General features: G+C 49.4%; 1 protein-coding gene across 1 annotated transcript; it reads right to left on the bottom strand.

Annotated features, from left to right (window-relative positions):
• Positions 1–7,804: 7,804 nt before the first annotated feature.
• Positions 7,805–15,375, bottom strand: GPR15LG (G protein-coupled receptor 15 ligand). The gene is made up of 3 exons (XM_047072781.1): positions 15,306–15,375; positions 13,364–13,453; positions 7,805–7,890 (listed from the first exon to the last, which is right to left on the bottom strand). Exons 1-3 carry the CDS (start codon positions 15,373–15,375, stop codon positions 7,805–7,807), a joined length of 246 nt encoding a protein of 81 aa, XP_046928737.1.
• Between the last annotated feature and the right edge of the window lie 324 nt (positions 15,376–15,699).

Genomic DNA, 15,699 nt, shown 5'->3' with positions numbered 1-15,699 from the left:
GCAGACCCATTCAAGCCTTGTAAGGAAGGGTGAACAGCTTGAAGACAGAATCAAGCCCCATCCTGGACAGACTTGCTAACACAGCTGGCCAGCACAGGTATGGACAGCCCCAGGAGTAGCGAGCCCTGTATCCCTGAAGGACATTTAGGCAAAGCAGGGCACTGCTATGAGGGCCCTGGATGCTGATAAGTAGGAAAAGCAGGGAAACTCAGGAGCCTTCTTGTTGTTGGGAGATTTCCCTAGGCTGGACCCTCATTCTCTTGCTCTGACATTGGACTTCAGTTAGAGAAGCCGCCTGTCCCCTTCTATTCATGGGGGGTACAGGGAGGTCACGTTTGGCCCAAGCTTCGTCACTCCCCAGGATGGCCTTGGAGGGGTATATCTACAGAAATAGGAGACCCCTTTGTGTGCTTCCTGGAGAGGCCTCCATGGCTGGGGTCTCAATATTTCTCCCCAGGGGCCTTCACAGGAGCAGAACATCCCCCACCCCCAAGGCCAGACCTCCTTGATCCACAGGTAGCAAGAGTTAGGGATTCAGGACAAGAAGATAAATCAGTAGTCCCAGAGTATTGGGCTATTTTCAGGCCCAGTTAACCAGAACTCCTCTTGTTGAATCCCCTCAGGCTTGGCCTTTGGCTGGAAAATGCACTTTAAATTGCACAGGTATTTCTGCATCTTTCTGTCTCAAAATGCTGGGACAAGGCCAAGGTGGGCCATTCCACAAGTCCTACATACAGATGAGGGGACTGGGGCTTTTTGTAGATCACCTAGTGTGCTGGAGGCAGAGCCAGGGTTTCCTGGGGCAAACATCTTGCCAGTGTGCTGAGAAAAACCAGCTTTCCGTGTCCTGTCTGCCTATCTCCTCATCACGTGGTTCTGGTGCCTTGACTTCTTTCTCCTCAGTTCACTCAGTCAACAGACTTGCATCGGAGAGGGATAGTGAAGGAATCCCCTCCTACGCTGCGTGTGTGTGTGTGTGTGTGTGTGTGTGTGGTCACCCATATTATCTTGTGTAACCAACACAACTTCTGGTGTGATTGTCCCTGCTTTAGAAAGGAAGAAGAGAGGGCAAGTCACTTGCCCAACCTCACACAGCCAGGAAAAGACAGGGCCTAGGGTCACATCCAGTTTCAGCTGCTCCAAAAAAAGTTGAAACATTCTGTAACAGAGGAAGATGACCTTGAAGCTACTGATGCTTCAGCTCCGGGCCCCTTGCTCACATGTCCCTTCCATAGCCTTAATTTTGTGTTTGTAGTTTACATATATATTGTTTTCCTTGACTAGCTGTCCTGGTTTGCCTGGGACTGAGGGGGTTTCCAGGGGTGTGGGACATTCAGTGGTAAAACTAAGAAGGTCTGGAATGAACTGGGACAAGCTGGTCACATTAGATCTGCCCTTGTCCTCAAAGCATTTGAGAACTTGGGAAAAGAACAGTTCCTCATGGAGGTTCTCACCATGGACCCTCATCTTGACCTTTAGTACGGAGGAATGGGAGGCTATGCGAAAGGCTCAGTTTATCAGAGCTGGGAAGGGCTCACCTGCTGTGAGACAGAGGGGTTGACCCTCACCTGCAGACCCTGGGAAGCCCCGGACACACGTCACCTTGTCTTCCACATGTCTATCACCCCTGCAGGGTGACGAGCTCCCTCTCTTCTAGAGCCTCCTCACCATGGAACCTGCTGTGAAATACCAAATCCATTTCATCTCAAGGTCAAGTCCTGACAGCATTTCCTCAGGTAGATGTACAGCAGCTGGTCCAGCTGTCAGTAAATGCGGATTCAGGTGTTAGCTGCCTGCCTGGGCATGCAAGTATGTTCTAGCTCTCTGCCAGCACACCAACCCAGGCTTTTGTAACCTCTTTGCCCCCAACTGATCTACCTGAATGGGCTAACCCATGGTGCCTTGTTTCCATGCACACGTGTTTACACGGATGCCCCACCCACCAAGTTCTGTTCCCATTTGCATATACATGCATGTATACCCTGTATGTGTGAATCCTTTCCCATTTCCTTGTATAAACACACATGCCCAGCACATGCACACCTACACCGAGAGAGGTTGGGCAAGCAGCTCTCCAGGCTCCTCCCAGGGCTGAGGGTGTGGTGAAGAGCAGTTGTCTGCTATTCGGGCTCACCTTCCTAAGGACCCTGAAGTAGGAGGGGCAAAGGACTGGTCCTAGCACCCTGCTTCCGCCCTAGCTGTCTGTGATAAGACCATCTTGCAGACTGACCTCTGCCCACCTACTGGGCATCCTGAGCTGTTCGGTCCTATTGCTGAATTCCAGAACAATGACTGTTCATGACAGGGAAGCCCTTGTCCAGGGAGGAATTTGGTACTGAGCATGAAGGCATAGGGCCCAGGGATCCTAGTAGGCCTGGATGTACTCTCTCTGGACATGACTGTGAGGCCCTATTTATCCTAGCCCGGGGGAGGTCCTGATGACTGTCCTCTGTGGTTGTGGGCCAGGGTGTACCCACCTGGCTGGAAGTCGGGAGTCCATTCCCACAGCAGTGGGCTCTGGGGTTAGCAGGCTTGGGGAGCCCGGGACACCACCTACTCTGAAATGTGTCCCCTTCACTTGTCCCCTTGCTGTGTCCAGGCCATGTGTAAGGTGGCTGTCTCTGTCTCCTCTGACATGGAGCTGGGATTCCTCCCCTGTCTGTCTAAGGCCCTGCCTGTCCCCCTAACTGAGGTTATTACTATGCAGGAGTCTGGGGCTGTCACCTGTTCCCCAGTACCCATCTAGTTGGTACTAGTACCCACTGAATCAACCTCCTGGGTTGCAATGCTGGCTCTTGGTCACTGTGGCACCCACACAGGTGGGCAGAAGCTCTAACCCTGATGTTGCCTGTTTTTCACCCTGCAGTGCTCTCCTTTGCTATCCGGCCTGCCTCATGGTTGAGTCTAGGTAGGTGACACAGCAATAATATCTTCTCCTCCGGAATGTTTTCCTTTTTTTTTTCTGGCATCTTCTGCCCCCAGGCAGAATTGGTCCCTACTTGAGACCTTGACAGGATCCTTAAAATACTTTAGTACTATAATCTGTCTGCTTTGGTGTCTCCCCAGAGTGCTGTGAACCACTTAAGGAAGAGACCATTTTATGCATAGGTTTCTTCAGTATTTACACAGGACCAGTCACATAGAAGGTCTTCAATGGGTAGTTGTTGACCAGCTGAATGGATGAATGAATGAATGAATGAAGAGGTACCTGACGATGACATAAGTCTTGGTTCCTGGTCATGGTCAACAACTGATCTTCTTCATGCCTTGACATGTGCTTCCGCACTCCATCCATCCTTAAGTTGATAGACTGGAGTAGCCCGGGGGTATAAGCTGAAATGCCCGCTGAGCCAGGCAGCAGGCTGAAATGTGTGAAGTGGCTGAGTGAAAGACAACAGGCAGCGGTGGAGACCGCTGCACATGTAGACGTGTTCACATCCACAATATATTTAAACCTTGATTTGAGCAAACAAAATGGCTGCATTTTGATGTGGAAGAGAACTTTTTTTTCTGTTTCGATATCTTGTAACTTGACACTTCCCCCCTTTTGGTTCACACTTTGCAAATCCTGAGGGGCAGTGCAGTTTGACAGATTAAACAGCAGATGAGTCAAAGACTATTTCCAGAGATGGGGCTGTTGATAACAAGTCTGCCGGTTGCCTCTGGACCTATCCGCCTGTTACAATGCTGCTAGTAAACAGGCAAGGTGCAGCCACTGCTTGGGAGACCAGGTCAGAGCCCTGGACACATTCACACCCTAGAAGTTTTACGATGCGTCCAAGGCAGGGAAAATGGCTGCGGAGCCAGTCAGGGGAGTCATGTGTGGGATCCTGTGTGAACTAACCAGTTAGGGCATGGCCCTGTAAGGCTCCAGAAAGTGGTCTACTCTGGACAGTTTACCCAAAAATAAGCTCAGAGACGAATCAGCAGAATGGGTGAGTACACGAGGCTGTAAAGTGCTTGTGGTGCCCAACTGGAGGTTCGATGATAGCTGGAGATGAAATGGGTCCAGGGGGACCTAATCTTGAGTGGGGTTGGGGACCTAATGTGCTGGAAACAGACCTGTGACCACCATTTGGCTTCTATTTCAGAGCCAGGCGCTTCTCATTGTCTCATTTAGTCTCCCTAACAGCCCTCTGTGACAGCCTCATTTTACGGGTGGGGAATCTGGGGCTCTGAGAGGTCACCTGACCTCCCTAATGTCACACAACAGGCATATGACAGAACCCTCATTTGAACCCAAATCTGTGAAGCTTGTGCACTGTCAACGATACCACACGTCCCACCTAGTCAGAGTGTGAGCCCCTTTAGTTGCCATGGGGACCGCACACTTTCTCTAATGACACTAGTGTAAACTGTCAATCAGTCTAGGTTCTTAAGGAGTCAAGTAAGGGCAAAATAAGAATTAAAGTTTTATAAATTGAAGTCCCTTGTGGATGTTTGGAATCCTCATGGGATCCCCAGTAGCCTTGAATCACCTTATTTGTCAGACTTTCCCTGAAGGCTCAGTCTACCCTTTGAGAGTGAAGTTCTTCCACCAAATTTAAAATCTCATGTTGCAACTTCTGGAGGTGACATCCCACAGGTGAGTGGGAAGGAAAGAGTTTGGCCTTTGGCCAGCCTCTAGCTCTGCACAGGAATCTCTGGGAACCAGTCTCAGGCTTTCCCTTACTTCCCCTTACTTTCCAGAGTCAGGGAGGGTGGGAACAGAGCCCTCAGCTCCCTTTTGTGCCTCCCACCTTTGGTCTGGGCTGCTCTGAGGGGCTGGCATCCCTGGAAGGTCCCATGGGGTCACTGCCCTTCCTACCCAAGGCTGGTCTCCTGCACGCCAGTGGCTCAGAGCCATGGGCACTGCATTCCTGCCCCACAGAGACAGCCTCCTCTTTCCCCCAACAGTCTGCTGTGTCCTTTTAATTGTGTACATTAAGTGACTGGTCTTTCCTACCTGAGAAAGAAGCTGAGGCTCCTGGGGTTTGTGCTTTCCTGAGCAGAAGGCTGGACTTGGTTCAGTGGCCGGACACATGGCCTCTGAATTGTTTTTCCTGTTGACTTTCAAGTACATGTGTTTAGTTATATGTCAGTTTTCTTTACCTTTTGTGTGTGTGTGTGTGTGTGTGTGTGTGTGTGTGTGTGTGTGTGTGTTAGGGGGCAGGAGTTTGGTGGTGATGGAGAGGGGTAGAATTGGGAACAAGGATGTTGAACGGTCAGCTGTCACAGTGCTAGTAGCTGAGTGGTTCACCTCGCCAAGGGCGTTCCCGGTGAGGGTCTGACACAGCACAGGAATGTTCACCGTGGACTTGTCTCCATAGCCCCAGCTACTGAGTCTATAAGGCCACACCACTGCTGCTCAGAAACCCCTCAAATTCCTCTTCTGTGCCTTCCTCGGCCCTGCCTTAGTTCCGGCTCATTCCACCTCCTCCTAATAGCCCTTCTTCCCTGCATTCCCTGCAGTTGCTGTGAATTCTCCTCAAACCCTCAAGTCTTCTGCCTGGCCTTTGCTGCTCCTCTTCTTCATCCCAGACACACACGCACGCATGCACGCACACATATGCTTGCACGCTCACACACATATCCCTTCTCCAGCTGGAATGCTCCCATAATTCAGCCCAAGCATCAGCTCATCTTTTTTCTCCTGTGCCCGGACCTCTGTTTATGCCCCGGGGCTCACACCCTGGTGCTTCTCAGCCCTCGAGGACTGCATTTGTTCATGTCTGAGCCTCAGAAGCTGGCATGATGGGACAACTGCCTACCCTGGGAACAGGTGAGTGAGTGAAGGGACCAGCCCATGAATGCAGCCTCTGTATGGAATTGAAAGGTCTGGCCTAGGACAAGGTAAGGACTCTGGCTTGCCCTGGGACCACTGTCCCCAGAGCCCTGTGCCAGAGAACTTCCACCCATCGATCCTCAAAGCTGTGGGCCTGGCACTTTCAGACACAGACTGTGGGGTGGCATGGGGAGGGCTTCTCACCTTCCTGGGAGAATCAGATTAGAAGGGAGCTTTACCGGAGAGATGAGCCTCTTAGACCTGGCCATCTGTTCCTTCTGAGTCACAACCCCGGCTCATTGTGGGTAGAAGCATAGTCCCCAGCGAGGGCAGGGAAGGCAGGGACTTCCCTGAACCATTTTCCTCTGTGTGTCATGCCCTCTGTGGGTACTTTCCATCACCCACCGTGCCCTTTCAGTCCTCTGGATGGGTGCTGGGGTCTCCATTTTACAGAAAAGGGAACCAACTTGCCCAGGTCACACAGACAATTCTGGGTAGGCCTGGGATTTGAGTCCTGGTGTTTCAGACCAAGAGCATTGTTATTGTCAGTAGTCCTCACCCCCCCTTCTCCTAGTTAGATTTTCTCATGATGAAGGAGTGGCCTTCAGGAGAAGCTTTGGGGCACGGGTTTCCTCTAGCAGAAAGCTGTGGCTCAGGCCCAATTACTGACTTTTTTTTTTTTTTAACTTTTATTTATTTATTTTGAGAAAGAGAGTGCATGTGAGCAGGGGAGGGGCAGAGAGAATGAGAATCCCAAGCAGGCTGCACACTGACAGAGCAGAGCCCGATTCTGGGCTCAATCTCATGAACCGTGAGATCATGATACGAGCTGAAACCAAGAGTTGGATGCTCAACCAACTGAGCCACCCGGGGACACCAATCACTGACTTTCCTTTTTGTCATTGTTGTTGCTTTAAATGTTTATTTACTTTTGAGAGAGAGAAAGAGAGAGAGGGAGAGGGGCAGAAGAGAGGGAGACAGAAGATTCGAAGCAGGCCCCGGTGCTGATAGCAGAGAGCTCAATGCGGGGCTCCAACTCACAAACATTGAGATCCTGACCTGAGCCCAAGTGGGACGCTTAACCGATTGAGCCACCCAGGTGTCTCCTAATCACTGACTTTCTTAAACATGGATGTTGCATGTGCATTTTGTGTATGTATGTATGTATGTATTTATTTATTTATTTATTTATTTATTTATTTATTTATTATTTGGGGTTTTTTGTTTGTTTTGTTTCAGTGTTCTTTCCAGCAGATTCACATCAGGAAGTTAGGAAGGGGTTCCTTCAGAGGCCATCGGATGTGGGACGGTTAAGGGCTGTGTGTACCTCAGGATGCAGTCTTGGTCACTGCTCTTGGGGACCTGTTACCTGCTCCCTAGAAGGATCAGAATTGTCTGAGTTTGTAGCTGTCAAAAGTCACAGTGGAATCTTGACTGTCAACACTGTAGAGGCCAGGAAGGGACTGAGACCAGGTGGGCTGAGCCTGAATAACTCGGAAAGTGGGGGGCATGAGTGGGACTAGCATCTAGAATTCCGGAACTTTCTCAGGGCCCTTGCTGACCAAGGTGAAGCCCCACAACATCCCAGCTCACTGCCGGGAAGGTTGAAAAGCATAGTGAAACCCATTGGTGCCAGTGACTGATGGTCTTCCTTAGAGGGTTTTTCGGTCTCTGAACTTTACATCTCTGAAGCCAACATGCACCCAGAGAGGATAAGTTACTTGTCCAAGGCCACACAGCAAGACAGGCATTCCAGCGTTTTGACCTTTGTATCCAGGTTGTGGTTTTCAGAAAATTCTGGTTCAGGCTTTTCTAAAAGGCAGCGTGAGCACATTCCAACATAGCAGGGAAGAAATGTTGTGTCTTTAAGAGAAGAGGCTTATGGTTCATGGGCAGAAGCTTCCATGGGCCAAGGCTCTTGGCATCTCTGCCCTCAGCCCCAGCTTCAAGAGGAGCATCCTGAGAGAACCTGAGACTTCTGGGTGCCTCAGGCACTGGGCATGAGGGTCTCAACCTGTGTGCCGACTTGTTTGGGCAGCACTACACTTGCGGGAGAGCCCCAGGTACTACCCAAGTGCGGGACCCTGGCTTGACTTTGCACTGTCTGCAGATCCTCACGTGGCGCCCTGGGAAGGAGCAATGGACAGGTGAGACAAGACAAGAGCCAGGCAGAGTGGGGGAGAAGAAAGGGGAGAACACAATTAACGTTCATTTCCAGGCTCAAAGTGTTTTTAAAAATCAAGGCAAGAATGAGATCTTATCTCCTTCCTGGAGACCCAGAAGGAAGGGCTTTCATGGCAAACATGACCAGCTCAGGTTATTTCAGTCCTGTCAGGGAGAAATCTGATTTACTGGCATCAGATGGAGAGAAGGAGGCTTATGAGTCAAACTGGCTTTGTCAACAAGAGTCCACTAAAGTTGAAGGGTCTGGTTTCTGATGGCCACAGTAGGAGGGTCTGCCCACGTCACTTGCAGGCCCTCAGACTCCTCGGGCTATTTCCTTCTGGACTGCGAGTTGCAGGCAATATGTGTCTCAAAGCTGTTTGCATCTTGACAAACCAGTCCCACTTATGGGAGGAATAGTCCACAAGAAAAAAGAACCGGCATGCATTAAACTGTTCTTCATAGTTTTGTTTTGAATACCAGAAAAACAATTTCTGGAAACAATCTGAATATTCTATGGTAGAGAAATGGTAAGTTAGGTATGGTATCTTATGGTATCTCATCATGATGGAAATGTTTAACGTGAGAAAATTCTGTGATTATGAAGACTGTAGCAAGAGGAAAAAAAAATACTCACAATGTAACATTAATTTTAAAAGTAAGAAAATGAGGTACAATAAAAATAAAACTGGAGGGGCGCCTGGGTGGCGCAGTCGGTTAAGCGTCCGACTTCAGCCAGGTCACGATCTCGCGGTCCGTGAATTCGAGCCCCGCGTCGGGCTCTGGGCTGATGGCTCAGAGCCTGGAGCCTGTTTCTGATTCTGTGTCTCCCTCTCTCTCTGCCCCTCCCCCGTTCATGCTCTGTCTCTCTCTGTCCCAAAAATAAATAAACGTTGAAAAAAAAAAAAACTGGATAAACATGGTTGCTTGAAAAAAAAATAAAAGAAACACAAATGAATGTGAAGATTACTAAATTGTTGTGATGAGACTATTCTTTTTTTCCCCCCCTTCTGTTTCCAGATTATTACTATATGCAAGGTGGTATGATAGTTAAGAACATAGAATCTGGGGGCACCTGGCTGGCTCAGTTGGATAAGTGTCCAACTGGCTCAGGTCACGATCTCACGGTTCGTGGGTTCGAGTCCCGCTCTGTGCTGTCAGCACTGGATCCCCTGGATCCTGCTTCCGATTCTGTATATCCCTCTCTCTCTCTCTCTCTCTGCCCCTCTCCCCCTCGTACTCTGTCTTTCTCTCTCAGAAATAAATAAGCATTAAAAAAATAAAATAAAATAAAAAAAGAACATAGAATCTGGAGCCAGAGTGTTCGGATTCAAAGCCCCAGCTGTACCACTTACTTACTAGCTGTGTGCCCTTCAACAAGTTACTTAACCTCTCTGTGCTTTGGTTCCTCATCTGTAAAAATGGGGGTAGTAATGTTATCTAACTCTTAAGATTGTGAGGATTAAATGAGTTAGCAGATGTAAGTGTTAGACAATAATTGCTATATAACCACCAGCTATAAAAATAAATTTAATTATAATTTATCCATAGCCTCATGTCTCAATCATAAATAAGTGCTAACATTGGTATTGTTGTCTTTGTATTTTGTCTTCCTATTTGAAAGTGCTTTCATCTTCCAACAGTGATAGTCATGGTACTATCATGGTACAGTGTAAAGTACTTTTTTCTATTAATAGAATGTCATGAGAATTTTCCACTAGAATTTCTGATGGGGGACCATGGTTTCCTGAACACTGCTTGCAACTTCTGTCCACCCTCCTCAGATCCCCAGGACTCTCTTCTCTGGCTCCTACAATAAATACTGTGGTTGACTTATTGCACACATAGTCACAATTCTCCACCCTGTTTTTGCAATGTGACTTTGTAGCTCCTCCCACCAAAATATGGGGTCTGCTTCTCCTTTCCTTCAATATGAGCTGCCCTGGTGAGTTCCTTTGGCCAGCTGAATGCAGAGGAGGTAAAGGTGGGCCAGCTCTAAGGTGCTTAGGTGCTTTCACTCACATAGGTGGAACCCTGCAGCTTCTGTGAAGAAGTTTTGGCTGGCCTGTTGGAGGATGAGAGACTATGTGGAAGAAGGTCCGGTTGCCTAACTGAGACCCTCCAAGACTTACAGACCACTGGCCCCCAAACATGTGAGAGAGCCCAGCCAAGGTCAGCAGAATGGTGTACCCAACCCTTGGAAGAATAAATGAGCCTGTTCAGCTGACCTGCAGATTCATGGAAAATGAGAATACTTGTAGTTTGGGCCACTGAAGTTGGGAGTGTTTAGTTACGCAGCTACGGCTAATGGATATAACCCCCGGAGGAGAAAGGCTACAGATATGAGACCCTCTGATTGGTCCACTGGATAGGATGGGTGGGGCACCCTCTTCACCTCTTCCCTTCCAGGGTCCATTGTACTGGCTCTTGTGTCAACCCAGCTGTCATGCAAAGTTGCCAAAACCCTCAAGTAATCACGCTGGTGGTCCTCAATGGGTAGTCTTTGTCTCTGTAGTCTGGGCCCCTTTCTGAAGACAAGGATACCCCATGGTGGGGGAGGTATCTCTCTGGGCCCCTTCTCCCCCATCTCCCACTGTGGGTCAAGTAATTTTGCTTGTCTTCAAAACAGGGAGGGTGGAACAGAGCTCTCAGGTCCCAGGCAGTCTGTGGGAGGGGCAGGCACACTCTCAGGCTCCAGGGGTCTTCAAACAAGACCTCCCCAGTCTTGCCCAGGAGCTTCCTCACCGACAACCTCAGGACACCTGGAAGGAGGATGGCCTGACAGAGGTCCTAGGTGGGGTCTGTCATTCTGCCCCCCGCCTAAGCTTGATGCCTGTCCAGCACTAAGAGTTAACGAACTGAACACTCCACGAAAAAAATGTTGCTATGACACGCTGCTACACAGATTGACACAAACTTTTCAAATACTTTGCAGAAAGCTTTGTTTAGCAAATCGGTAAACGTGGTAAATTCAGCCCACTGACTTTTGGAGATGGTTTTGTCGAACCGACCCAAGATCCTGTGCCTGCCATGTCCTGTCATCCCCATGGGCCTGGCACTGCACTTATGTGTGAACCAAGGCTCAGGAAAGACACTTTACATTGAGGAGTCCCACGCTGGCATGTGTATGTCTAACTGGTATTGTCAGCCCAGGGACATCCTCCAGACACCCTTGGTTATTTTCTCTTTGGACAGGTAGGCAGACACTCTTATACACCGGGGGGCCAGAGGACAGAGGCCACATTCCCAGAGTTTGGCACGCTCAGCAGCTCTGTTGTTGATGACCCGGCCCCAGGATCAGGCCCAGAAAACGGTGGGTGGAACCACAAAGCCCGGGCAAGAAGGCACAGGCCTTGGTTTTCAGTGTTGAAATTTCTGGCCTCCTGCTTCAGGCGCCCTGGCAGGGCTCTGACTTCCCCAGCAGGCATGTTTATGGGGGTAATGCCTGGCTATAGTCATGACTTCACTGTCTTCTTACCATAGCCTGGCAAGGTAGAGTCTGGGATCGTACCCTTTCACAGGTGAGGAGATTGAGGCTTAGCAGAGCTGGGCGACCTGCTCAAGGGCACACAGCTAGCAGGTGGTGGAGCTGGGATTCCAACCCAGATGGCGCTTTGCTTTGGGGAAGTCTGAGGTCTTGGGGATGCCGTGTCTTCACAAGCATGCTGCGGGACCTGCTCTCTATGGAGGAGCCAGTTTGTTGTAGTGGAAAGAGGTAGACACATCCGGGCTCCTGGCTCTGCCTCAGATTCTTTCTGAGCCTCGGTTTACCAAACTGTAAAATGGTGACAATGCTTCCCTGATGTGGTTCCAAAGATTTAAATGAGATTGTACAATAAGGACCCGATAAAAAGGTTTGCTTTTCTCTTTTTGTTCTAAGTTGTTTGCAATTTTCTGCAATGGAATTAAAAATATGTACGTACACTGAAAGAAATCCAGAGTCAACATGGAATCCGTGCACCTCAATTATTCTAAAGTGTTGAGTGAGTAACAAAACAGCTTCCCTGTACTGGGCACAAGGAGTTAACTGGCTGTGTTTCCTAGGATCTGTGTGTGCGTGTGTGCATGTGTGTGTATGTGCATGCACATCCCTAACGTCGTTTTACTTCCTGTGAGTGCATCCATCCTGGGGAAGGGTTTGGGGATGGACTCACTCAGTAGGGAGGGACTCTTACCTCTCCCTTCCCTTGGCTTTGCCTTATTTCTTTCATGGAAACCTCCTCCTTCACCAGGCTGGGGCCTCAGAGGAGAGCAGAGCTGCAGTCAGCCTGTCAGTGCACTTCCTCTCACCTTTCCTGGGCTGGTGCTTCACACTTGGGTGCAGGGTGTGAGAACGGGTTATTTTTACCGCAGCTGGATGTGATGCCAGTCTGGAGGGAGGGACTGTCAGCCTCTCTGGAGAGGTGGCCAGAGGCTAAGGAGTGCTGTCTCTCTCTCTCTCCCTGTCCTTCATACCCAAGCTCCCGCTTTGTGCATAGGACTCTTGGTAGTTGGTGGGATTGGGGGATGGGTGGGAGGACCTGGCTCTGGTCATGGGCTCCCTGGGCCATGGTCTCAGAGGTGCCAGCAGGACTGGGGCCTTCTCAGACCTTAGCTGCGGAGAATCGGGGGCAGGAGCCTTGGGTTAGTGTCAGGCCTGGCTGGCTCTAGGCTCTGCAGCTTTCCCTGGGGGGCTGCATGCACCAGGCTGTGGGGCCCTCCTACCCAAGGCCAGCAGAAGTCTCCTAGTGCTAACTTCACACCCAGGCAACTCCCATGCACCAGCTGGCCCTCAGCCTGGGCCGGTGCTGGGAGCTGGGTACCTGCAGCCTCCTTCGGGGCTGTCTCCCTCACCAGCCGGGGCCCCCGGGGGCCTCGTGGGAGAGGGCAGTCTTGCTCCTCCAGGCCTCACCCTGGCTCTGCACCTCCAGCCTGGTTCCTGGGATGCATGCTGCCTGCCCTCATCTCTGGGACGTTCTGAGCCTGGGAGTCCCATCCACCCACTGGTCACCTTTCCTCATGTGGCAGCTCACAAGGCCAGCCCTACCTTGGGTAGTAGCTTCCATGAACACCTTGCAACTCACCAACCTCTCTGTCTTCCGTGGCTCCCTCCTGCCCATCTCAGGCCTCCATGCCTGCTGCTTCCCCTGCCTGAACCCTCCCCTGTCTCCCTGCCGTTCTTCAGGTCTCAAATGCGGCCTCCTCTGATGCCTCCCACCCAGGCCGGGGGTGTTCCCAGTACCGTTTTCTAATTGCATGTTGTTCTTCTCTTGACAGAACGTATTCAGTTCAAAATGATTAATTTTGCATTTTTCCACACTAGAGCGGAAGCTCCATGAGGCCAAGATCACATCTGCTGTGGCCCCTCTGTGCCAGGCACAGGTGAGGGCTGATCCACATATATGGCCTGTCCCATGGCCTCCCCAGAGCCTCTTACCATCTGGACAGGGTGCTTACCTTTCTGGGCCGTCGGGACAGGACTAGGAACTCGGGAACAGCAAAGCTTGCCTTTCCGGGGCTTGGCAAGATGCCTAGAATGCCTTCTCCCTGAGGGTAGACACAGAGGGGCAGAGGCCCTTCCTTAGTGTGTTGGGGACACCATGAGGTTGGATCTGTGTACAAATGACTTGAGTCAGCCTCCACTCCCAAGGTACAAAGGTCAGGGATATTTATTGAAGGAAACTCAGGAAGAGCCAGGCTGTGGGAGGGCCTGGGGAAAGGGGGGGGCCTGGAGGTGATTTATTTTTCAGAAATAACAAAGTCATTGTGGGCAGATACTCTCTTCCTCATGTCCCTGTCCAAAACACAGCATCCTCACTCAAAGTATCTATGCCCTTTGACCTGATATTCTCCCTTTGGCAATCTAGCCTAAGAAAATAATCTTAAATACAAGGAATGTTTTACATACACATATGCTCTTACCACATACTTAAAATAGTGCAAAATTATGAACCATCTACATGTCGAAGCATGAAATTCATCATAGCACACTTGATGGCAAGTTATACCTAAAAATATTACTTAAATAATACTATTTGGAGAATATGCCAGAAATACTCCTAAATGTTTTAGAAACTTTATGGGGAAAGGTATTCATATTCATTGAATTGTCATTAAGGTAACAGTGGCAACGTCTAGCATGCCCCCAAATAAAGGTCTGATAAACTGCATTGCTTTGGACTGTGTTTATGAGGAATTCTAATCACCGTTTTCTGTATTACATATGCAGCAATGTTCACTGCAGAAAGTTCAGAAAACAAATACTTCCTATCATCCTACTGCTCAGAGATGACGACTGTTGACATTTTGGTGTAAATGCTTCCAGAATAATTTTAATAGTAAGTATTTTTGGTGATTATATAATAATATAGTGATTTTAAAAAGATACAATGTTTAACATATAGAGATATATCAATTACCAAAAATGCTTGTCTGCAATATTGAAAAGAAATAAAATGTTAAACATGGCTATATTCCTGAGTCATGAAGATATGGGTGTTTTTCAACCCTATCTATTTATTTGTCTATGCTCCCAAATCCAATAAATGTTAAAATAACCATAATTGCTTTTTTTTTTATAGGGATGGTACTTTTTTATTTTTTTATTTTTTTTATCATATAATTTATTGTCAAATTGGTTTCCATACAACACCCCGTGCTCATCCCAAGGGGTGCCCTCCTCAATTCCCATCTCCCACTTTCCCCTCTTCCCCACCCCCCCCCATCAACCCTCAGTTTGTTCTCAGTATTTAAGAGTCTCTTAACCATAATTGCCTTAAAAAAATAATAAAAGTAGGCAGTGTCTAGAGAGTTAGGCAAGAGAAAAAGCTCAAAATAGCTAACCTGAATGAAACAAAGGCAGGAGTGCTAAATATTCATATCCACCTAGGTACAGGGAACATCTCTCCCACTTCTAAACACATACAAACATGCCTCCCCCACCCCCCCCCCCCAACCACCACCACACCGTACTCATCTCATCTGTTGCAGCTGTTTGCTGGGATGCTCAGACTCACACAGTCTCCACAAAATTCACCGTACTACAGGCATGATACGAGTACAAGAGAGTGGCTCTAGAATTTCTAGCTAGGTAGGATTTAGGTGCAAGAATCTTGCCAGGAGGTTGCATGTTTGCATGGTAATCATCACCTTCACATAGCTGGTGTGTGGGTTTGGGGGAACTGGAGCTACAGATGGAGATCATGGGGTCTAAAGTTCCCAGGCCACCCCTTGGTGCTGCCACTGTATACAGAGGTGCTACAGATTCAGGAGTGAGAGCCTGTCTTCCCAGGCCCAGGACTGCCTGCTGGGGGCCTGCCCTCCAACATTTTCTGATTCCAACCTTCCCAGGCCCTGCATTCCCTGCTTGGGAACCAGCACTTTGGGGGGACAGCCCTACCTTCCACGGAGAAGATGGAGAAGCAGAGGAGCAAGATGCAGAGCAATCTGGAGAGGGCTAGAAACCTCATGGTGGGGTGGTGGGAACTTCACGTCCTGGGGAGACAGCGGTGCCGCACAAGTCCTCCCTTGGGGCCACCTCAGACATTTATAGAGTGACAGAGTGAGGTGTTTCCCAATGGGCAGGGCACCAGCAGGCTTGCAATTCTCATAAAGGGTAGAGTCAGCCGCTCCCAAGAGGAAAAAACCAGCTTTTCGAGAAGTTGAGAGTATTTAGTGAACTGTAACACACAGAGATATAAATGCCCAGCCACAGGAGCTCCCAGAGCTGGCTTCAGTGGTCAGAGTGGCAAACCCCTGCCAGGGAAGGGCCACTTCCCAGTGTTGAACGTTAA

Source organism: Lynx rufus, unplaced genomic scaffold (assembly GCF_022079265.1).
Source record: "Lynx rufus isolate CCGP_SWC_20201006 ecotype Redwood Valley unplaced genomic scaffold, mLynRuf1.p SCAF_11, whole genome shotgun sequence".
Taxonomy (NCBI): Eukaryota; Metazoa; Chordata; class Mammalia; order Carnivora; family Felidae; genus Lynx; species Lynx rufus.
The sequence above is the reverse complement of the archived record's forward strand: the minus strand, read 5'-3'. Positions and strand labels throughout refer to the sequence as shown.

What these genes read in the sequence shown, in the direction of transcription:
- GPR15LG (XM_047072781.1), bottom strand. Translation starts at nt 15,375, where the DNA reads ATGAGGTTTCTAGCCCTCTCCAGATTGCTCTGCATCTTGCTCCTCTGC. An exon ending in CTCCATCTTCTCCGTGGAAG is followed by an intron (nt 13,454 to 15,305) that starts GTAGGGCTGTCC and finishes GTCTACCCTCAG; the next exon opens with GGAGAAGGCATTCTAGGCAT. An exon ending in TGTCCCGACGGCCCAGAAAG is followed by an intron (nt 7,891 to 13,363) that starts GTAAGCACCCTG and finishes GCTCCTTCCCAG; the next exon opens with GGCGCCACGTGAGGATCTGC.